The sequence below is a fragment of the Perognathus longimembris genome, chromosome 2, assembly GCF_023159225.1.
Source record: "Perognathus longimembris pacificus isolate PPM17 chromosome 2, ASM2315922v1, whole genome shotgun sequence".
NCBI lineage: Eukaryota > Metazoa > Chordata > Mammalia > Rodentia > Heteromyidae > Perognathus > Perognathus longimembris.
This window is the reverse complement of record NC_063162.1, coordinates 154670655-154693562: the sequence shown is the minus strand read 5'-3', so window position 1 is coordinate 154693562 and position 22908 is coordinate 154670655. Positions and strand designations below refer to the sequence as shown.

Sequence of the window (22908 nt, the reverse complement as noted above, 5' to 3'; positions counted from 1 at the left end):
AATTCAAAATAAAGAGCAAAAAAAAGTTTATAACTGCCATTATTTCTTGCAATTAAATCCTTAATCCCACAATGACTTTCCTCCAACTGTTAGCTAAGTAGATCCTGCCCTGTGCTGCCTCTTGGGCAGCAAAGGAGGGGGGCAGGCTGAGAGGAGAGTGAGCAAGCCCCAGGATCCAGAGCAGAACAGGCAGGGAGATTTGGCCATAGTCACGATGGTAGTGACAGAGCATCAGAATCTACTAAGAATTTTCATTCTACTCTGAAATAGTAGCACATAAAGCTAGAGTGACTACAAGTATAATTTCTGTCATTATTGTCTTAGTCACTGCAAGGCTTCTAAGAGGCAGTCATGTCCTGCTGACCAGTAGTATTTAAGCCTCCAGACAGCCATAGCATTGTCTCTACTGAGGCCCTGCAGATACAACATCTGAGTTTTACTTTCCAGGAAACATAAGCAAAAACTGCACAAGTGACGGATGGTCAGAGACGTTTCCAGATTTCATAGATGCGTGTGGCTACAATGACCCAGAGGATGAGAGTAAGGTAGGTTCCCATGCAGAGATCCAGGCCCCCAACCCACAGCAGTGCCTTTGCTTGGTCCAAGCCTCTGCCTAAGCTCTGCAACTGGTATTCAGGATTCCCTGAGTCTCAGTAATTCAAGAATTCACAGAGAAGCAAATCATCCTGATCTGTAGCAGTGGGTCTGGGTGTGGGACGCCAGTACATGGTCCACACTGCCTCCAGGCAGCTTCTCTGATGCCTTCCTGATGTTTGTCTTCCTTGTCCTGTGTGTAATTTTGCTGCAGTCTAGACTCCAAGGAACCAGCACAGTTGTTTCTTTGCCCTGAAATGGTGACAGACACGACCCAAACTGGAACATCTTTTTAAGCTCAGAAGCTGAGTTTGTTGTCTGGGAGCACTTGGCTTCTGGTGGCTCATCTCAGGCTGTGTGGGCACAGTGGTGCAACTCTTCTAGTCAGGGCTCTGTTGTGCTGAGGTACAATTTCCCAGGGGTCTGGGAGTGTTGTGTCACAGTGGTTCTCCCTGTGGGGACATAATTGTTGGTAACCAGGGCATTCCCAATTCGGAGTACGTATGTACCTAGCCACTCTGTGCCCATTTTCCCAGCTCAGCACATACTCTGCACCACTGTGTTGCCATGCTTTACCATGCTATCATGAAGGACCACTGTCTCTACCACAGCCATCTCCTTGCTGTGCTGAGTGAGTTCAGATGCCTTTTGAATCTGTACTCAAGCATGTAGTACACAGCCTGCTCAGGTGAGGAACCTCATCTGTGAGAGATCTGAGTGGTCCCAGAGAGCCTCAGGACACATAGATTATGTGTCCATTCCTCCATGAGCCCCCCAAACATGGGAGTCTGTTCTTGTCACTCAGGGACTCCTCACCTACCTGGCACAGGGGCCTCCTACCTTGATGGTGGTAGTGCTACTCTGGCAGTTAGCCTACCTCTCTCCCCCTTTGCAGATGTCTTGCTTTCCTCTTTTCACTAAGATTTTTAGTTCAAACCCCAATTCTTTTCCCATCAGATTGCAAAACCCTAAGCCAGGAAATGCCTGTTTTAACCAGTGTCCCAGTAGCTAGAAGATGACAACCCTGATAGGATAAGGTGGCTAGGTCAGGTGTGTACTTAGAGCCAGACTGGACAGAACTGTGACCTTTTGTGGTTTTGTTAACACCTACCTCATGGGGTAGAGAGACTGAGGTTAGAGAAATTTTGTCTTGTACTCCCCTCCATCTATACCTTGTCTGTCTAATGCCAAAGTTTTCCACTGATTGCCTACACTTGCTTTGACTTTTCTGTTGGACAAAGCAGCCCCCAGACCCTTACTCCTAATAGCTGTGTGGGCCTCCTGCTTGTGGGCACCCTGGGCTGGGGCAGCCCCATGGGAGAGCTAATAACCCCTGCCTTCACCACAAGCCTTGCCATCAGCAACTTACATGCATCCCATTATGTTGAGAGAAGATCCACTTGACTGAACCTAGTTCACTCCACTGAACCCAGTTCCTTGCACTTAAAGGGTTAGCAGCTCACTGCTGGCCTTCCCCAGGAGCTAACTGTCTACAGAGTCCATTTCCAGGCCCCAGATCAGCTATGGGGAGAGAGAACCAGTGTGACTTCCTGTCCTCCATGCTAGGCCCAGCTAGTGACTTGGTTCAGTGGTGAGGAGCTGTTTGGGGACCTCCGCCCTGGGGGACACTTGCTCTGCTGCCCTGGTGATGTGAGGAAAGGGTTCTGATAAGCTTGGGGAACCAGCCTTCCTGGTTCCCATGCGTAGTCATGGATGTTAGATCTTCAAGTCAGGCATGTTCAGTGTTCTCATGGACCACTGCCCTCAGAGTGTTCCTTGAGCCATGGGCAGCACCCATCTCCTTGAAGCTGGGAAGAACTGCTTGGGCATATAGGGCCATTGTGTGATCTGGACTTAGTGATTGCAGAATGTTGAAGTAACCATTGTCAAACTCTCTCCCCATGCTCCAGATGACCAAAACTCCTCCCACACACTCTAGATGATTAAACTCTTCTCGGGGGCTGGGAATGTAGCCTAGTGGTAGAGTGCTTGCCTCTACTCACAATACCACCAAACTCCATACACCCCAGACGACCAAGTTCCATCCACATACTGCAGATGACCCAACTCCATCCATACACCCTAGATGTCCTTAGGAGGGATTCACCAGTGTTGTCAGGCTCGTGAGCAAGGGCAACATCAGTGACGTCCACCATGACTTCAGTGAAATTCAGAGAACGTGAACTCAAAGCAGCAGCTGCTGGACCATCTGTGAGCTGCAGATTCTGACTGGAGGCCCATGCTCTTCATAAGACTCTCCTGTCCCTTGCCTCAACACTAAACCCAGGCCCTAGTTGTTTGCACCCAGTTCATTTCAAGAGTTAATTGCATCCTGTTTTGTATTCCTTCCAGGATCATCTGGTGTCAGGTTGCTGCCCTCCTGTGCCTAGGGTTTGCTTCATTCATACTTACTAAGCAGGAGCCATATGGTCTTGGGCCCACAGGCCTGGTGCTGTTTGGCAGAGGCACCAGGTTCTTTGTCTTCTTGGCCTTTTGGCTAAGTTCAAGTGCAGAACCCTGGGTTCTGTACTGCTTGGGGCTTTGGCCTTGGCACCTGTTGAACTTCCAGCCTCAGTTGTCCCACCTGGGGATGAGGAAGGAAAGAATCGAGTTGAGAGCATAGGTCAGCCCTGTTCTTGCCAACTGAACTCCAAACATGCTTCCATGGGAGGTATGAGCAGATCCAGGCACCCAGGGTGTCCCAAAGTCCTATGGGGTTCAGTGCATCTCCCACAAGGTCATCCTCTGGGCAGTCTGGGGGTGAAGCTCCCATCCAGCTGAAGGGTTGTTTCTGCAGAAAGAGAGGTTCCTAGTCTCTGTCCTGAGGACCCTAAGTTCTGATGCATAGCAGAGTGATGGCCAGGAAGTATGGTGGCTTCAATGGCAACCATCTGGGGCTGGCTTTCTGAGACATGGACTGGAGTCAGATCAGACAGTCAGGATTTCTGAACAATCGCGAGGCACCTGCCATCTGAACCTCATTTCACATCAGCACCAGATGTAAACAGGGATACATTTAGTGCTGAGCAATGACCCAAGGCCCAACCAATACATGTATTGGGAACTTGGTGTGTGGCTATCTGGGGAAGCACAAGTCTAAACAGGTGCAATATTCCCTTTTGTATCTTCTCATAAAGGCATGGAGATTCTGGGTGCATTCCAAGTTATAAAGAATAATGGAGATGCAGGAATGTTCCCATCAGAGCAGCACCAGCTCAGTGCCAATTGACCCCTCATCTCCTCAGTTTCCCTTAGGTCACACCCAGGAGTGAGTCCAGGCACATTCAATGTTTCCAGAGGGCCTGAACCTATAAATCCTGCCTGCCTGCTTTCTGGCTAACTTTTCTGTCTAACTTGGGAACTTGTTTCTTCTTAAATACTTCAGAGGTCCTGAAAATATCATAAATGTACATTCCCTGATAATGGATTTGAAAGTCAAAATACTTCATTGTGCGAAAGCAGTGGAAATGATGGCCCAAAACCAAAAGGATTTTTCTTTATGACGGTAGTTCTATTTTTTGAATACTTTGATTTTAAGGACCTATTTCCAGAGGAAAAGGCAGCATCTGGGCAGAGATGGGCTCAGGGTGGACACTCAGTGGATGTGTGCTGTTCAAACTAGGCCCCGTGGGTGGGCACAGGGAAGCAGCCAGAGGCTTTACTGGCCCCTAGCAGTTCGTGATTGTCTCATCAACTCACTCTCCCCAGGCTTGCAATTATTGACTTCCCACTCACATACATCAAATTCTGCCATGGGTGTTATAAATACAAGTCATTATTGATTTCAAAATTAATTAAATTCAAGAAAAAATAATCTCCACAAAAGCCATAGGCCTGGCTGCAAATGGAGGAATCAAAGACAAAAAGTAGTGCCTGTGAGTGCAGGTTCTTGTGGTTCCAGCAGCTGCCTGGCTCTGCACAGCTCTTCCCAAGCCCACATGTCCTGACTAAGGGCGCCCAGGAAGGATGAGCTGTTCAGTGTCTGGAAGACTTGTCCTGGGCCCACAAAGGCACACAGAACTCACCCCGTGCCCCTGCCACTATTAAAGACGTGCAGGGCTCTGGCCCTGCTGGCATACCACATGCTAGAGACCAGCACAAGAGGACAGCTCTGGCACACTCTAGGACGTTGCCTACCTCGTTCTTAAATAAAGAGCACTCTGCTAAATTTAGCTAGGGGATGTTTGGCATTTCAGCCTTCCATGTGTCAAGTGGACACATTTCTTCCATATTATGCCATATTCCTAAAATATTTATACTCTCCACTGCAGCCACTCTTTCCCTATAGCGTTGCTTCCCTGTGAGTCCTAGACCCAAGGCATTGTTCTGACAATGCCAGAACAATTAGCAGTGTGTGAGCCTGGTACCTGGTCGTGAGCAGTGTGAACAGTGTGTGTACCTGGTCTCCGGTCGTGAGCAGTGTGAACAGTTTGTGTGCCTGGTCCCAGGTCAAGAGCAGTATGAACCGTGTGTGTGCCCAGTCCCCTGTCAGGAGCAGTGTGTATGCCTGGTTCCCCAGTCATGAGCAGTGTGAACCGTGTGTGTGCCTGGTCTTTGATCATGAGTAGTGTGAGCAGTGTGTATGAGCCTGGTCCCCAGTCGTGAGCAGTATGTGTGCTTGGTCCATGGTTGTGAGCAGTATGTGTGCTTGGTCCACGATTATGAGCAGTGTGTGTGCCTGGTACCAAGTCATGAGAAGTGTGAGCAGTGAGTGGGCCTGATCCTCAGTTGTGAGCAGTGTGTGGGCCTGGTCTCCAGTTGTGAGTAGTGTGTGTGCCTGGTACCCAGTCATGAGCAGTATGAGTGGTGTGTGTGCCCCAGTCCCTTGTTGTGAGCAGTATGTGTGCCTGCTCCCCAAACATAGTATGAGTAGTGTGTGTGCCTGGTCTCCATTCGTGATCAGTGTGAACAGTGTGTGTGCATAGTCCCTGGTTGTGTACAGTATGAGCAGTGTGTGTGCCCGGTCCTCAGTCATGAGCAGTGCCAGGCAGAGTCCCTGTTCATCACTGCCCTTGATCTCTACCTACAGGGCCTTGGTCAGGCCAGGAGTGCCGGCAGGACAAGCACCCCCTGGGTATCAGGCTCCAGGGGTCGCTCAGTCACATCCCTTTGTTTTGCACAGGTGGTAGTCTACTGCACATTGTTGCAGGCAGTGTCTATATATCTTATGGGAGGGCTGCAGAACTTCAGCACATGGCATTCAGGGCACAGTGTGTGCTGACCTTCTTGCCAGCCTTTGGTGGTAAGAAAAGGGATGCTTGGGTCAAGGCAAGCAAGGCCAGCATAGAAGGGAAATCTTGACAATGTGATCAGGATGGACAGGAGCTGCCCTGAAGATGGTTGGACAGAGAGATGGACCCATGGCTGCCCTCCAAAGACCTATGGCTGAACTCAAGTTCACAAACAGAACTGTGATCCAAAAGTCGCTTCAAGAGACCAGACTCAAGTATTAGCCATGCTTAAGCTCACTTTACCTTAACCTGTCTCAGTACTTCATGCTTGCAAGAAAGCACTCAGTCTCTTCGAGGCAAAAGGTGAATCAGAGCAGGACAAAAACTTAAGGAAACCCTGCAGGCATTTCACATAAGTCCTAAGAAAATGTAGGGGAAATTGTCCTAAAAGGAGAGTAGAGGCACTAAGGTTGGAATCAGTGCAATCTAGAAAACGAAGTGTCTGGATGAGTCCCACCAGGGGGATGTAGCCAAGGAGCCATGTCCCAGGGGAACTTCTTGGTACCCAAACCCAGGTCACCACAGGCATAGGTTAGTTGGGATCTCCAGGCTCTGCACTGGTGATAGTGGCTGGAGGTGCTGAGACTCCAGGATGGTACTCTGGGAAAGGCTATGCTTCGCCTCCTCTCCCCAGCTTCTCCCTTTCTGGAGGCTTATCTGAGGTCCTGGACGTCAGTGGCAGTGGCTCAGGAGACAGCCAGTGAGTATGATCTAGGGTGGGGGCTGTGAATGCTAGGACACGGGAGTTCTGCAGAAGGTTGTGCTGGCTGACCACTGTGAGGAGGCTCCAAGAGCCGCCAGACCATTCACTGCATCATCACACTCACCTCTCATGGGACTCACAGCACAAACCTCAGAACTAGAAATCAAAAGAATAAAGAAAGCACAGAGAGCAGTGTTTGTCTCACAGGCAACAGGCTATAGGTAAAGGCCTAGGAAACAGGAGGGAGAACTTTGAGGAGGCTGACCTGCCAGCTGTCAGACAAAGCCATCCATGTCATGTGATTTGAGACCCAGATGATGAGGGTAAGAGGACAACAAGTGACAAGGACATGGCAAGACAGTTGCTGGCAAACACAGAAATGCCAGTATCCTTTTGATTCTGGTGTTCTTCCTTTTAAAAGACATTGGGTTACATTTCTACCTTCTCAAGAATAAGAATAAGTGTATATTCCTTTTATGTTTAAATGAAATTAAACTTCAGCTCCTTAAAATGACACTCACAGACCATGTTTGTCTCTTGCCCCCAGACTTTGTTGGGACTATGATGTGTTCCATCATACCTTCTTTATAGCCTTGACATGAGTACTGTTTTTTTGCCAGAGCAGCATGAGGGCCCCATGCAGGGCGGGCCTGCCTCATCAGGTGTGTCTGCTGAGCTGCTTCCTCCTCAGTCCCTCCCGCACTTCCTGTCTCTCTCTATGTGGTGCAGGTGCTGGGCTCCACAGCAAGGCTGCTGCTTCCACCCTCTCAGACATAGCCACCTCACACCCATCCAGCACATCTGTAGTGCTGCACTCCACCTCTGCCTCTGCCAGGTTGCCAGATCCCCTCCTTCTAGATGGTTCTCAAGGCATCCTCCAGGTGTCTTCTTGGGCATGTGGTTCTTTAGGTCCTGTTCCTGATCCCTTTCCACCTTTCTGTCATTGATGTTGATGCTTGGGAGATATTAGCCAGTCGTTTCAGGGAAGTTCTGCTTTGTCCGGACTCTTCTACTAGATCCAGCTGGTCCACCAAGCATGTTGTTAAAGGGAAGAGCATTTGGGAGTACAGTAACAGTTTATATATACATATATTCACAAATTATATATATGCATTCAAAATTATGTATGCATATAATTCACAAACTATATGTACAAAATAATTCTCAGTGGGATAAAATGATACTCTTTCTTTACCTCAGAAATGCCATCTTTGGATTTTAAACTACTGGCCTCTCTCCCCCTCACCCCACCACCACTGGAGCCCCAGAGACAGGGAGGGGCCTCAGAATAGGGAGGAGCCTCAGAGACTAGGAGGAGTCCCAGAGCCTCAAAGCAGGGAGGAGCTACAGGGCAGGGAGGTGCCTCAGGGAAGGGAAGGAGCCCTAAAGAAGGAGAGGAGCCCCAGAGCAGGGGGAAGCCTAGGAGCCGGGAGGAGCCCCAAGATTGGGCTGGCAGCTGCCCCAGGGCTCCCCACCTTCCACACAGAGCAGCACTTAGGATCTGACCACCAGCCCTCTTATCTGTGGAAGGAGAAGTTCTTCACTACAGTCCCTACACTCTTCCAGGGAGCTACTGTGCAGAGAACTTCACAGGCCACACTTTCAACCAAGAGGAGTCCCTTTTGTGAAAAGAAAGACTTTCAAAGTGTTCTATAGGTGTGCACAGAGGCTCCTCAACTTCCACAAGGTCCTCCCTGGCATCCATGACTCCCTTTCCTAGGGTCCAGCCAGCCTCAGATCTGAACAAGCAGCAAATGCTGCGTTAGACCTGGGCTTGCCGCTCCTGAACAGAACACAGAGCATAAACAACATAGTGTAACGACATAGAAAGTACTATGTGGTGTTTACATTGTTAGGGTTTTTGGGTCATCTAGAGATGATATAAAGTATACAAAAGAACGTGCACAGCTTCATCCAAAGCCCATGCCATTTTGTGCAAGGGACAGAGGCCTCTCTCCACCCTGGGGATCTGACCAGAACCAGTCCCTGTGGGCCTTCTGGGGGTGAGTCCTTAGGGCCAGCACCCTAGGCCAGGCCTCCAAGCTCCTTCCTAGCAGCGGCACAGAGACCATTGGCATGGGAGAGTTTTCTGTGGCCACACAGCATCTTGGAAACCGCAAGCCCCACGAAGATGGTTGTAGGTTTTCTGCTGAAGGGTATTTCTTTCCTTTGGTTTGGGTTGAGTTTTATGAGGCAGCATAGTGCCACACAGCAGTATGGCCTGCAATTCAGGGTCTTCCTGCCTCAGCTGCCCAGGTGCTAGAGATGCAGATGTTCACCATCCACACCAACAATATAAACAGCCCTTCAGTACTGGGGATGGAACCTAAGGCTTTCTGCCTGCTACTGTCTGTCACTGAGTGACATCTGAAGGGTGTTTCCTTTTTGTCCACTTTATCCAGAGTAAATTTTCCATGAAGAAATTTTCTAAGCACATTGTAAGTAAGGGTACAAAGTCATTCTGTCAAATGACAATGAACAATTACTTGGACTGCAGGAAAAAAGCAAACTGTACATCCCATGACAGATTCCCACCATTTACAATTTCTCAGTCATATGTGAAGCTCCACTGTACACAAGAAACAGGCAAGGAATGTCAGAGGAAAATCCAAAGACAGTTACTTCCTATGAGTGTTGTGTGGAATGTGAAACTATACATGAACAAACTTCTCAAGATCAAAGCTCCTCTGGTAGGGGCAGGTGACCCCAGGACCATCACTGGCTAACCATGATGTATTAATAAGACACTAAGCTCCCTCTGCCATGGCAGCTATGAAGATAGCCTGTGTGAAGCTCATGTGCTTTGAAGTCAGCAGGTAGAGACAGAAGTCAGTACTGGCCGTTATGCTTACTTTACTTCAATTTAGCAATGATACCCCTCCTTTTGGGGGGTTTCCCTGCTATCTGAGAATGCTTATTTGGCTATCATAGGTCTCTTCCTCCATGGACATCAAAGATCAGAATCAGAATCCCAATAGGTTCTAGGATGACTTTTTCCATGTGAGTTGGGTTGTCAAACCATCACAGAGATCAGCAAGTCTAGATGGGTGGATCCAGCACACAGAGGGATTAAGACTTACCTCAGGAGGAGCATACCAGGGATGAAGAAAGCCTGAAGCATGGCTTTCAATGCCCCAATCTAGAAAGATCACATGGATTACAGATTCAGATTTTAATTTTCCAAACTAGTTTGCATTTTCCTGGAAAATGAATACCTGAGTCTTAATTTTTCTGAGATTGCATGAGCATATATAATCTAACAACATGCTCCCTTGTTTAGCCAATTTCATGTGCCTATTTGATCGTCTCATGTAATTGGCTAAGGAGTTTACAGATTCTTGCTGTAATTGTAAAGACTGCAGTAGATAAGGTTCAAGTACAATCTTTTTTTTCCTTTGGTTCCCCTCTCCCCCATAAAGGTTCCTAATCCTCATGTTTTGGACTCACTGTTCTCCTTAAGAACCTTTCTTAGATCTGGTAGAAGTAGCTGCAAACATTACATTAGTGCCCTGTAGTAGAACACATGCCATGTTAAGATGGATAAACTTAAAGTGTCCATTTTAGGTGGCAGTGTTCTGGGAGCTCCCACCCAACTTTGACTTCAGTATGGTGCAAGTAACTGGACCTAATAAAAGTGTTTCTCTGGAAACAAAACTAAAAGCAAAGATACACAGAACAAATTTCAAACTGGAGTTCTGAGTCCAGAGACCCAGCTGGGATTTCTGGCTTTAAGCTTTTGACATCTTTCCATATGGGGGTGGAGAGAAAGGACAGCTTCAGCCTGCAGCCTGCAGCCTCCCTGGTTGCACTAGGAGTGTTCCTGAGAGGGAGGGGTCCAGGTGCTCTCAGAAGCTCTATCATGGCCACACAGCACAGGTATGACAGTCATCTGCAGATAAGTGGAGGTGATGGTTTCTCTGAAGTGTATGTCAACTCTTCCAGCTTTAACACAGGACTTGAGGACAGGGCAGTGATTTCAAACCAGAAAGTGGAACAAAACTAAAAATGTTATTTTGAAAAATCATGGTGAGACCTTGGAGAAAAACAGTTTTGAAGTACAATAGGAATCATAGACACTAGGCAGGACTAAATTCTGACAGGCACATTGTAGTTTTCTCCTGAAACACAACTTTTCTCTCTGTACTCATTCTATTACTGCCAAACCACAGCCAACCACTATACAAGTAATGTGTCTACCGAATGAGGGTTAGCCTCCCTAACCGTGGATGCTCACTTACAGGGCTGGAGCAAGAACAGAGACTCACCCTCCCTCAAATACAGTCTTCCACTTCCTCATTTCCATAACACCTGGGGGATTTTATTGGCTCCATGAAGTCAATTGTGACTCTTTTTTTTTTAATTTTTATTGACAAACTGATGTACAGAGAGGTTACAGTTTCATACATTAGGCATTGGATACATTTCTTATACTGTTTGTTACCTCCTCCCTCATTTCCCCCTCCCCCCTCCCCCTTTCCCTTTCTCCCTGACCCATGAGTTGTTCAGTTCATCTACACCAAACAATTGTGACCCTTTAAAACTCTCTGGTGGCAGTGAACTCAAAAGGTCCCACAGTTGTGTCCTCTTTCAGGTGAACATATCTTTTTGCCACTTATATAAAGTCCTGCATTCCTTAAAATTTAGAACACCCAACAAGAGCTTCTGAATTCTGCAGGACTTGTTTCCCAAAGCATATTTTGTCAAATAGCTATGAGTTGCAGAAAACTTATTTGAAAAGTAAACGAGTTCTTCAAATCTGTAAAATAAAACATCAAAGAACCAACAAAGTTTCAAACAAAAAGTCATAAAAATTACAGCCTGGGTGCACTCAGTCCCTTGGAGTCTGTTCTCATTGTGCTGTGCCTCGGGCTGGTAGTTTCACAAATGGCTTAGTTTGATTAATGTCTAGAATTTTCTCCCAGCCCAAGGTCATGACCTTTCAGAAAGCTGCCTATGGCAGGGTTTTCCAGAGACCCTCTTACAGTCTCATGCTATAGCTACTTGCAAAGAACTTTCAGAAAGACATCAAAGGAAGATAATAACTATAAAGCACCAAGGGCTTAAAGTAGCAGTTCTAAGGTTTTGAGGAGGGTTTGTTAAGAATGTTAATTTAATATACTCGTGACTAACAGCAATCATAGGGATCCATCAGGCTCCCAGGAGCCCCCTGTGATCCACAGTACCTATATCACAAACATGACATACAGGTTAGTCTCCACTGTCATCTGACAGAGCTCCCCAGGGAACCAGCTTGCCTAGCTTAGCATCTCTTTTGATAAGGACAGAGCATAACACCTTTTGCAGTTGCTGGGACTCCTCTAGAATTCCTAAGTTCCTTTGAAATTGAAGGCTTCATTAGAACTAGATTTGGAGACATTTATCAAAAGATTTAAAAGACGATTAAATATAATAGAAGGGAATTGTCCATCTAAAGAAGTGAGAAAAGTTTCAAAGGCTAATCCAAAAAGTTATGTTAATTCTGTACTAGAATCCAAGTAATTGAAGGTCTGATGAAGATAGCGTGAACCATAGGAAGTTATTTTGATAAAACATAGAATCTTTATATTCTAGACAAATTACTCAAAAAGTAAAAACCTTTTCAAAATTTGTTTTTTTTCTTTGTTGTTTTGTTCTATTGAGGTAGGACCTTGCAACACAGCCCAGCCTGGCCTGCAACTCAAGGTGTGAACTTTCCCAGTACTGGGATTACAGGCATGAACTACCAGGTCTAGTTCTCACAATCACTGGTCAAGAGTAGATCAAGTCTCCTGGAGATATGCCTCAATGGTAGAGCACTTGAATAGTGTGCTTGACAGCCTGAGTTTCATTCCCAGCACCATACCAGAAAAAAAGGAAGGGAGGGAGGGAGGGAGGGAGGGAGGAAGGAAGGAAGGAAGGTAGGAAGGAAAAGGAGAAGGAAGGAGAGAAAAGCAAGGAGAGAAGGAAGGAAGAAAGGAGAGTACTCTGTCCTTTTAGTAGACAACAAATTCTGGTTTTGTATTCATGTGTTTTTTATATTAGTGCTCATTTTTAAAACCCTGGCACTTCAGCCTTAGCCAGCTTGACCACATAAGATGATCTCTGTATCACTCTCCCTGTGTTGCACTGTCTCCCTACACCCCATCTTTCCAAATGTACGGATTAGTTTTTACGCCAGCACTCTGTAGATTGTCAAATCTATGAATATGGCTTTGTTTAACTGTAGAGCAGGATGTGTATAATAATTCCTCTGAGAACTCTTCAGTCCTCTACCCCAAAGTACTACACTTATGTTCAGCAATTAGTGCATCAGTATTTTATCTTTGGATTTACATAGCTCAATCTACTTGTTTTTCATTTTCTTGTTAAGAAATTTTGGAACATGATTAGAGTAATAACAGTTATATGCTTGCATAATACTATATGAAACAGATGACTCTAGTGGTATGTCTTTTTATGCTTGTACACAATATTCATATTTATCCAGATTACCCAGCTTGGAATTAGAAAAACATCTGGGTTAATTCCTGTTTTTCTGAGAGTTCTAGGAATTCTTTTTTTTTTTTGGCCAGTCCTGGGCCTTGGACTCAGGGCCTGAGTACTGTCCCTGGCTTCTTCCCGCTCAAGGCTAGCACTCTGCCACTTGAGCCACAGCGCCACTTCTGGCCGTTTTCTGTATATGTGGTGCAGGGGAATCAAACCTAGGGCCTCGTGTATCCGAGGCAGGCACTCTTGCCACTAGGCTATATCCCCAGCCCCTAGGAATTATTAACTATGTGTCTACTTCTTTTTTACTAAGTCAGCTATAGAGTTCTTTTATATATTAATTTTTACCATACCATCCAGAAGTAGTATCCAAGACAGACATCAGACACCTTCCCACCTCTAGACAGAACCTGCAGCCCACCAGGAGGTGTCAGTAGGAGTAAAATGCACTGCTGCACTTACAACTGCAGGGCCTTTGCAAGGCTGACAGAGCTGGTTGGGCCATTGGCTCAAAGGCAAAGTGAGTGCTAGCTCAAGTTTTACCGTTGGCTAACAAGGATAAAAGAAGGTCCTAAACTTTCCACAGAATCTGCAAAGCTCACATGTAGAATTCCAGCTATCATGAAGTATGACCTGAATTAAACCACAGCCTGTCTTACTCCTAAAACTGAGCTACTAGAAATAAGCTGAATGTATTCTCTGAGTATCTATAGTCATACAGAAGCCCCTACCTACACCAGTACCTGTTTTCCCAGGTACCCAGGGATGTCACAAATGTCTACACAATAGGGAAAAGTAACAAGCTGAAAGCTTTCCTACGTATCTTTTTATCTCTTTTTGTTTGCTTAAGGAAAAAAATTCTTGTAGAATTCTCATCATATGAAATGACTTAGGGGCTGGGATGTAGCCCAGTGGCAAATCACTTGCCTAGCAAGTGCAACATACTGGGTTAAATCTCCAATACCAAAAAAGAAAAGACAAAAAATACAGCTAAACAACCAGCCAAACCAAACCAGACACAGCAAAAGAATGACTCCAGGGGATATTATCTTGTCCAGGCTGGTATAACAAAATATAGCTGCCTGGGTGTCTTATGAACTACAGAAGTGGATTTCTCCCAGTTCTCCTGTACCTGCAGACTCCGCTTCTGGGGTTCCTCCTCAGAGACAGCTGCTGCCTCCCGGCCAGCCATGCCAGGGTGGAACCTAATTTATAAGGCACTGGCCTCATCTGGTAGCTCTCTCAGGACTTGGCGTGCTCCCTATGTTCTGTCTCCTAACACTGCCACTAAGTTAGGGATTCAGCATGTAAATTGGGGAGGGGGCATAGACACAGCACCCAACAACATAAAATTTCTTTTATTTTCAGTTATCATCAACTTAAAAGCAAAAACAGTTATATTAGTTTTGCCTTTTGCTGATTCATGATAGTGCTAAAAAGGTTTCCCATGTTTATAATTTTTATTTGGTTTTAACTTCTTTCCTTTGCCAGTTTTTCAATGGGAAGGTTTTTCTTTGCCTAGAGCCTTTCCTTCACCGAGAACATTGCCTGTTTTCTCCTGTGGTCTTCAAAGTTTCTTTAAGAAACTTTGGGTGCAAATAAAACTCTATTTGCCTTTTACTTAACGGCTTTTTCCTTTGCTTTTTATACTTTGGCCTTCTGCACTTGAAAAGCAGATACCTAGCCACCTGTGTTTTTTCTCTTAACTCTAATACACTAGGAATGTATTTGCAATAACTCTGACTAAAATGACATTTGCCAAGAGATTAATCTGTTCACCCAGAGCCACCTCAACTCACTGCCCTCTCCAACCCATGGAACCTACCTAGCCCTATCTCTGACCTGCCACAGCCCAGCTCTGGCCCTTGCTGGGCCTCTGGATGTCTTAGCATTTACCAACAAGCCAGCCTCAGACTTGCTATTGCTCAGCCCCCACCCTGAGTCCTGAGACTTGCTAGCATTAACATTACTCTTACCTGTGATGTAGATAGGGCAGCCTCCCCAAACCTAATAGCTATGTCTCCTCACAGAGAAACAGTCTGCCTTGGGGACTTGCTTTAATTTCCTTCTGTACTTTAGGACCAGAACATTTAAAACCTATTCCTAGATATTTTGCCATTTGTGCAGTTAAACCAAATGTGACCTGGTTAAACCTAGTTTGTGGTTTTATCACCTGCTTTTTTGTTTCTTGGCTTCATGGCTGTGCACTTGTCCATATACAAATATCAATTTTGTTTCTTTTCTCCCTATGTGTAAAGAGAGCTCTTATTTTTTTTATATTTTTATCTTATACCAGTAAAATTTGAAAAGAATTTTCTGTAGAAGCAGCTTCACACATCCTTACACTGGTGGGGACATGCCCAGGGAAGTCTTTGCCCCTAGTGTAACTGGTCTGAGCACACAGGCCTGTGAGCTCTTTCTTCTAAAGACCAGTGTATGGCATTCCTTAGATGATCAAACAGCCCTACAACCAGAGAGGCTCTGCACGATGTCTCAGCTCTACACCCAGCCAATGGTAGTGCTATACCTGGAATTCATATCCTCATCACAGAGTTCTGGGAACGCAGAACTCTGTCCAGAGCTATGTCTAGCTGAAGAGTCAAGTGAGAATGATGAAATGTCTTCAGAGACAACACCTCTTCCCTGCCATGGTGTGTAAACTGTTCTGACTGTAATCATCTGTCATCTTTCTGTACTAAGAAAATCTACTCAATCATGTACTCTGTGTGTGTGCGCGCGTGCCTGTGTATGTGTGTGTGGTTTCATTTTTCTAAACATACTTCTAACATGATTTTATTACATCCTAGATATTTAAAATTTTTTTCTTCTGTGCTGATAGGTAAAAATAGGCCCAGGTGTTTTTGTTTGTTTGTTTTTGCCTGTCTTTTGTGTTTGCTTCAGGGTGTTTACTTCCTTCTTGACATCAGATTATTTTCCTTCCCTGTTCTTATGTCCTATAACAATTTTTGTGTCCCAGAAGTTACTTGTTTCTCCATGAGTGAAAGACCCTTCCTATAAAAATGACCAGCCTCAGCAATAGTTTTACAGATGTTTCACCATCTTTTTAAAACACTATCTTGGTTATTAGTATTCAAGAGCTTTCTTTAACCCAATCTTGGTAATGCTCAGTTTCTTTGAAGTTTTGACTTTGTTAGCACAGCTACCCAGCTGTACTTTCTTTAATTAAAATGTGTGACTATGTTCAATTACTTTAGGTATTAATTTCTCACTATTTTTGTCTTATTTCACAAATACATCTAATATATCAGCCTACACCAAACACCGCCCTGCAGACTCTCTGTACACATTTCTGGTTTCCTCACCTCTGTGCACATCCACTGAGCCCTGTGTGCCTAGCAATGCTCCACAGAAAACAGAAGCTCTGAAGGAAAAGCCACTCCTGGCAGGGGCAGCCTCAACATGGGGTGAGGGTTTGTTATACTGGTTTTGTTGTTGTTGTTGTTGTTGTTGTTGTTCTTTCAGAGGAGTTTAAACCTCAGAGCGCCACGCACTGAGTCTTTGCCCTTTACTGCTTAAACATGATGTGCCAGGGAGAGTCTGTGGGGACTGTGTTGTAACAGAGCCACAGATGGGCTGATGACAACCAGAGAGACCCAAGCTTCCTGGGCCAGAAATGCCCAGCCTCCCACTGGGAGAGTGGGCCAGGGAGAAGAGCTGTTAGGTGCTGCAGGCAGAAGAGATCGTTGCTGGGACACACAGCACAGCAGCCAAGTGTCATCTCTTTGGCACCTGATTGCTTCTCACATGAACTCACCATTGGAAAATACCTTGCACTCTGCCCTCCCCACAAAGACCTCACATATCTGCCCTCCCCATAAAGGTCTTGTATACTTCCCTCCCCATAAGGGCTTTGCACTCTTCTCTCCCCATAAGGGCCTTGCACTCTGCCCTCCACATAAGGGCCTTCACTTTGCCCCCCCCATAATGGCCTTGCACTCTGCCCTTCCCCTACATATGCCCCACACCAACACCATCAGATCTCATTACTTCTGCAGCCTCCCATTCTCACAGCCTAGATGTGTATGCGCACCCATGTGATGCGATCCCTTCGTGCCACCTCTCTGCCACAGGATATTTGTGCTGGACATTCCTTAGCTGGCCTAAGGAATGCTGACCATCTATGCCGAGGCTGACCATCTTCTATGGTTTGAATTAATCACAGAAGGTCACCTGTCAGTGTTAATGCCTGAACACACACTTCTCCTGATGTGTGAGAGACATCTGGTGCATGAGAGCATATCCTGATGTGGGCTCTCTCTCTCTCTCTCTCTCTCTCTCTCTCTCTCTCTCTCTCTCTCTCTCTCTCTCGACTTCCCCTCGCTTGGGGGGGGGGGAAGGGGCTTGTCTGCCCTTGCTGGGTGGCCCTTTATCGCTCTCACGTGGGAGCGATGGCCACAGGTAGCCTCGTCTCTCGAATTCCCCTCGCTTGGGGGGGAAGGGGCTTGTCCGCCCCTTCCTGGTGGTCCATTATCGCTCACGGGGGAGCGATGGCCACGGTAGCCTCGGTGGCGTGTGGTCGCAGGGTGCCCCAAAGCCGCCAAGAACGACACGGATGCGTGGGTCCCTGGAGAAAACCTCTAGGGCTTCTGTTTATTCAAATGAGGAGCCTCCCAGATATACCCTAAAGGCGGGCACGAGAGGGGCCCCTGATTGGTCCCAAGGAGCTGTCCCTCAAGTGATGTCAGACTTCCTTCTCTTCCTGTTAAAGACAGGAAGGGGAGGGACAGGCTGAGGTCAGCTGTGGCCCCTTAAAGGTGCAGCTGACCCCAACATCCTGGTACATGGAGGTGCAGTTAAGTTCACCTAGGTCTTGCGCACTGGCCCCACGCAGGCACCTCAAGGAAGCATGAATAGAGGATGGGGGAGCCTAGTGTCTGTGGCCTGGTCTGCTCCTAGAGGACCCATCCCTCAGAGGGTGTCTGCTGTCACAGAGCCCTCAGCAGTCCTTCAACCATGGCTGTCAACATTACTTCCTGTGCCTGATGAATCTGTGGGGATGAGAAGCACAGAACCATGATGCGTGCTACACCTAGAAAGCTCTAGGAAGTAATAGTCCTGAGATGTTGCAGCTTAGCTTCTACTTCTGGAAGAAAGTCTTCTCTCAGTACCACACCAGTGCCTTTGATGCTACCACGTGGTTCCTATGTGCCTGGTCCACCTGCACTGGTCAGGAAACATGCAGGGATCTTGGTTGTCTCAGATGAATTTGTTTACAAAAACCATCCAAAGTCATCCCTAGTGAGTTGTGAGGAAACAGAGCTCAATGGGTGAAGATCTGTCCTGGTTTGAGGTGGAGGGAGGATTCTCAAATGATCTGGCTCCCATTTTCCAGGCAGTTAGCAAGGGAGATTTCTCTGTGGAGAGCAAGTATGCTAGGCCCTGGGTGCCACCAGCAGCTCACAGTTGCATTTTCTTTCTTTGTAGATCACCTTCTATATTCTGGTAAAGGCCATTTACACCCTGGGCTATAGTCTCTCTCTGATGTCTCTTGCAACCGGAAGTTTAATTCTCTGCCTCTTCAGGTAAGGAACAGAAACAAAAAATTCTGCAACAAATACAAGAGGAGCAGAATTTCCACACAGTACTTTTGGCACCTCCAAGGGTCAAGAGACCTGAGACTCCAGCCTGGAGGCTCTCACTGTGCCAAGTAATAAAGTGCCCTTGGAGAATACTGGCAAGCAATTGCTGCTGACACTAACATCTTTATCTAAATATCATACCTCTCTGTGAAAGCGGGTAATGTAGGCCTTGGATAGGAATCCAGTTCAGCTATCATTTATTAAATGCATATATATTATGCAAATACATAGGAATACAGAGACAAGGTGATCTTGCCTTTGCTTCTCAGAAGTCCCTGCGTGCTCAGTGGAGAGATGCTGCATTGTACCTAAGAACCCTAAGTCTGGTGTCAGCATGCCTGGGTTCAAATCCTGTGATTTTAGACAAGCGATCGCCTCATAGCTCTGTGTGGCTGTAAAGTGTAGATTCTAATGGAGCCACACCAAAACTCCTCTAGGCTGGTTACTAATTAAGTATCTTAGGAAAGGACACAGCTGATGCTGCAGCCCTGTCTCAAAATGAAAGAATAAGAGTGAAAAGGAGGCTAGAGGTGTGATATATGTGCTAAAGCATTTGCCTAGCAAGTACAAAGCCATGAGTTCAGACCCCAGTTACACACACACACACACACACACACACACACACACACACTCATGTTTCACCCTGTGTCCACCTCACAAGTAGTAGTGCTAAACAGAATAAAGCCATTAGGATAGGATGTTGCCAGGAGTAGAACAAAGTATCATATGGCCAAGCCCTGGTGGCTCCCACCTCTAATCCTAACTACTCAGCTGAGATCTAGGGATTGTAGTTCAAAGCCAGCCCTTTCAGGAAAGTCTATGAGAGTCTTGTCTCCAACTAACCAGAAAAAGAAAAAAGAAGTGATGCTGTGAGTCAAGTGGTAGAGAGATAGCCTTGAGCAAAAAAAAAACTCACGCTGAGTTCAAGCCCCAGCACTGGATGCTCTGAAAACAGACAGAGAAGAGGGAAGAGGAAACACCCACACTCAGGCACATCATATGAGTCCTGCATCCATCAACAATGCCAGGGATAAAGCCGCAGCCCTAGCTGCATGTCCAGAGCCTGTCAGGCCTCACATCCCTGAGGTGCACTCACAGCCCTGAGACACACTCACATTCCAGAGACACACTCACAGGTGCCTCTACCTACTTACATCCGGACACTTAACCTAAGGAAATAGCCAGAAGTGGGGAAGATTTGTGTGCAAAAATATTTCATAATGAAAACTAGAAACAGGGGCTGGGGATATGGCCTAGTGGCAAGAGTGCCTGCCTCCTATACATGAGGCCCTGGGTTCGATTCCCCAGCACCACATATACAGAAAATGGCCAGAAGTGGTGCTGTGGCTCAAGTGGCAGAGAGCTAGCCTTGAGCAAAAAGAAGCCAGGGACAGTGCTCAGGCCCTGAGTCCAAGGCCCAGGACTGGCAAAAAAAAAAAAAAAAAAAAAAAAAGAAGCATGAAAACTAGAAACAACCTAAATACACAATGATAATGGAATGGTTTGGTAAATGGTGAGATTTGTTCAAAGGAGAAAAACTTAAGATGAAATCCACATGAGTACTAAAGTGTTCACAAAATCAGCTCTAATTGTTTCTCCCTCCTACTTCCATCCTCCTCCCACTGCTGCCTCCAGGAAGCTGCACTGTACTCGAAACTACATCCACCTGAACCTGTTCCTCTCCTTCATCCTGAGAGCCGTCTCAGTGCTGGTGAAGGACAACATCCTCTACTCCAGCTCTGGCACACTGCACTGTCCTGACCAGCCATCCTCCTGGGTACGGTGGTCTTCCAAAGCTGGGTCCTTCAGGGCAGGGACGGAAGGGGGGACAAAACCCACCCATGTCCTTCCTCTGATGAAAGATGAGAGCAGCATAGCACACAGTCCTGACCAGGCTGAACAGGAGCTGGGTCAGAGCAGGCTCAAGGTGGCAGCGGAGACTAGGAAGGAAGCACAGAAGCACAGAGACACAGGCCACTGTCCAGAGCTGGGTCATCAAAGGGCCATGAGCCCTGACCCCAGCAAATCTGAGCAGAGAGCAGCAGCAGTTCCTGGGGTAACTGCTAAATAAGTCACTTAGATTCTAAAGAGTAAATGCAACGCAGGAATTCGATCCATCTAGTGACTGAATCCCATGCAATGGGACCTGGATGCACATCCATGAATCCATTGTCCAAGTGCTTGACACAAAGCGGTGGAAGGCTGTTGGGGTTTTTTCTCTGCCCCGGCTCAGATGCTTATTTCTTTCTCTCCTTTTACCCTCCATATCGCCCTCTCCTCTAACCCTCGGCCTGCAGGTATGTTAGGGTGGGACGTAGGGGTCACTCCGGCCTGGCGTGCGCGTGACCTACGTGGTAATGTGGCCGCTATCCTTCCCTGGGAGCTAGCGTACATAGACCACGGAGTTGGCTTCTGAGAGCAAACTAACTTTATTGAGAGAAGGTCAAGGGGAGATGATTCCGAAGGAAGGGGGTTGGCCAGGATTCCGATAGGCCAAGAGCTGTCACATGACCTCCAAGGGCTATTGTCACTCTGAGCACGCCGAACCAGGGCCGGGGCTGGTAGGCGCCGGGCTGGCTGCCGGCTGAGTCGGGGGGCTTTTTGCCCAACCGGTTTCTCCGGATTCCAATGTAGAGAGGGTAGAAGGGCCGCATTCCCCAGCTGGGGGAGGTGCATCAAGCCCCTTCCATCCATGGGGGGAGATGGACCCCAACAGAAGGCAGTCTCATGTGCCCACCACTCTCACTTGGCTCCATGGGTGGTAGTTATCTGCAGTTACTTATTACCCAGTCAAATGGACTAATTGAACAAATAGTTATTGGGCACCTCCTATAGGCCACTGTTTCCATGAGTTTTGATATTGCACAGTACTCAACATTTGGAACTCATCTGAGACTGGTGAGTCTTCTGTGAATCCAGGGCTCTGCACATACCTCCCACACTCCATGCAGATAGATTCTTTCCTCAGAAGCCTAGCCCCCTGGCTTAGTAAGCCTGAGTCCTGCCTGTCTGGCTGGTGGGGGGAGGGGGACATGACAGTCCCAACCCTGCAGAGTCAAAGACAACTAAGCGCAGCTTTGCCTGCCAAAGCTGAACTCCAACCTTCCACTGCCCACTCAACAATTGATGTGTGGGCTATAAGCCCACAGAACCAGTGCATCATCATGATCACATTGTAGAGGGTCTTTGAGCACAGCATGGGTCAGAATAGCAAAGGAGCCAGAGGAAGAGAAGTGAGAAGTGTGAGTAACAGTGCATACACAGGCAAAACATGAAAAAGTGTGTTATACACATGCCTGTGTGCACAACAAATGCAAAAACATGTACACATGCAGGTACACTGCAGGTACATGTGTATGGCAGTGAACCCTAGGCACATATGACTGTCTATATGCACATGCATATATGCTCACACAGAAGTTCCCAGGCAGACCTCGGGTCTCAAGAAACAGCTGCGGACTAGCCCTACCTGCCCTTGACTATGTGGGACATGGTTTGAAGGCTCATGCTGTGGACACTGAAGTCCAGAGAAGGTCCGCTGCTCCCAGACCTCCATCCTCACAGACAGTGAAGTCAGGAGAGGGTCTGGTGCTCCCAGGCCTCCACCCTCACAGACAGTGAAGTCAGGAGAGGGTCTGGTGCTCCCAGGCCTCCACCCTCACAGACAGTGAAGTCAGGAGAGGGTCTGGTGCTCCCAGACCTTCACCCTCACAGACAGTGAAGTCAGGAGAGCGTCTGGCTCTCCCAGGCCTCCATCCTCACAGACAGTGAAGTCCAGAGAGTGTCCAGTGCTCCCAGGCCTCCACCCTCACAGACAGTGAAATCATGTGAGGGTTCAGTACTCCCAAGCCTCCATCCTCATGCTGTGGACAATGAGTAAATGGGTCAGAATGTACAGTATTTCTGTTTCCAGTTAGTGAACATGCAGAATTGCCTGAAATACTCTACACTGTCTGCCCTCATCCTACAGGATGTCAAAGCTCTCCCACCAGCTGTACCACTGGCCTTGCTTTCCAGGTTGCCACCGGCCATGCAAGGCTTCAGTCTGACTCATTTAGCCAGGCCTTCACCTGCACCTGCTCTTGGCTCGACACGCTTCACCACTTCAGACTCCCTGGACAAGCGTCTTTGTGTACCGGTGCTTGTCCTTTGGGGAGGTGGAAATCATGAGTGGAATTGCTGACTCAAAAGGTTTCAGTCAGGGCTGGGAATATGGCCTAGTGGCAAGAGTGCTTGCTTCATATACGTGAAGCCCTGGGTTCAATTCCCCAGCACCACATATATAGAAAACAGCCAGGAGTGGCGCTGTGGCTCA

General features: G+C 47.2%; 1 protein-coding gene across 1 annotated transcript in view; it reads left to right on the top strand.

The window, feature by feature from the left end:
* Vipr2 (vasoactive intestinal peptide receptor 2) overlaps positions 1-22908 on the top strand; it is a 56510-nt gene that overhangs the window by 21381 nt on the left and 12221 nt on the right. The window contains exons 4-6 of the mRNA XM_048340559.1: positions 448-545; positions 18439-18536; positions 20229-20370. Of these exons, the coding sequence (XP_048196516.1) occupies positions 448-545; positions 18439-18536; positions 20229-20370 (338 nt within the window). The remainder of the gene's footprint in view (positions 1-447; positions 546-18438; positions 18537-20228; positions 20371-22908) is intronic.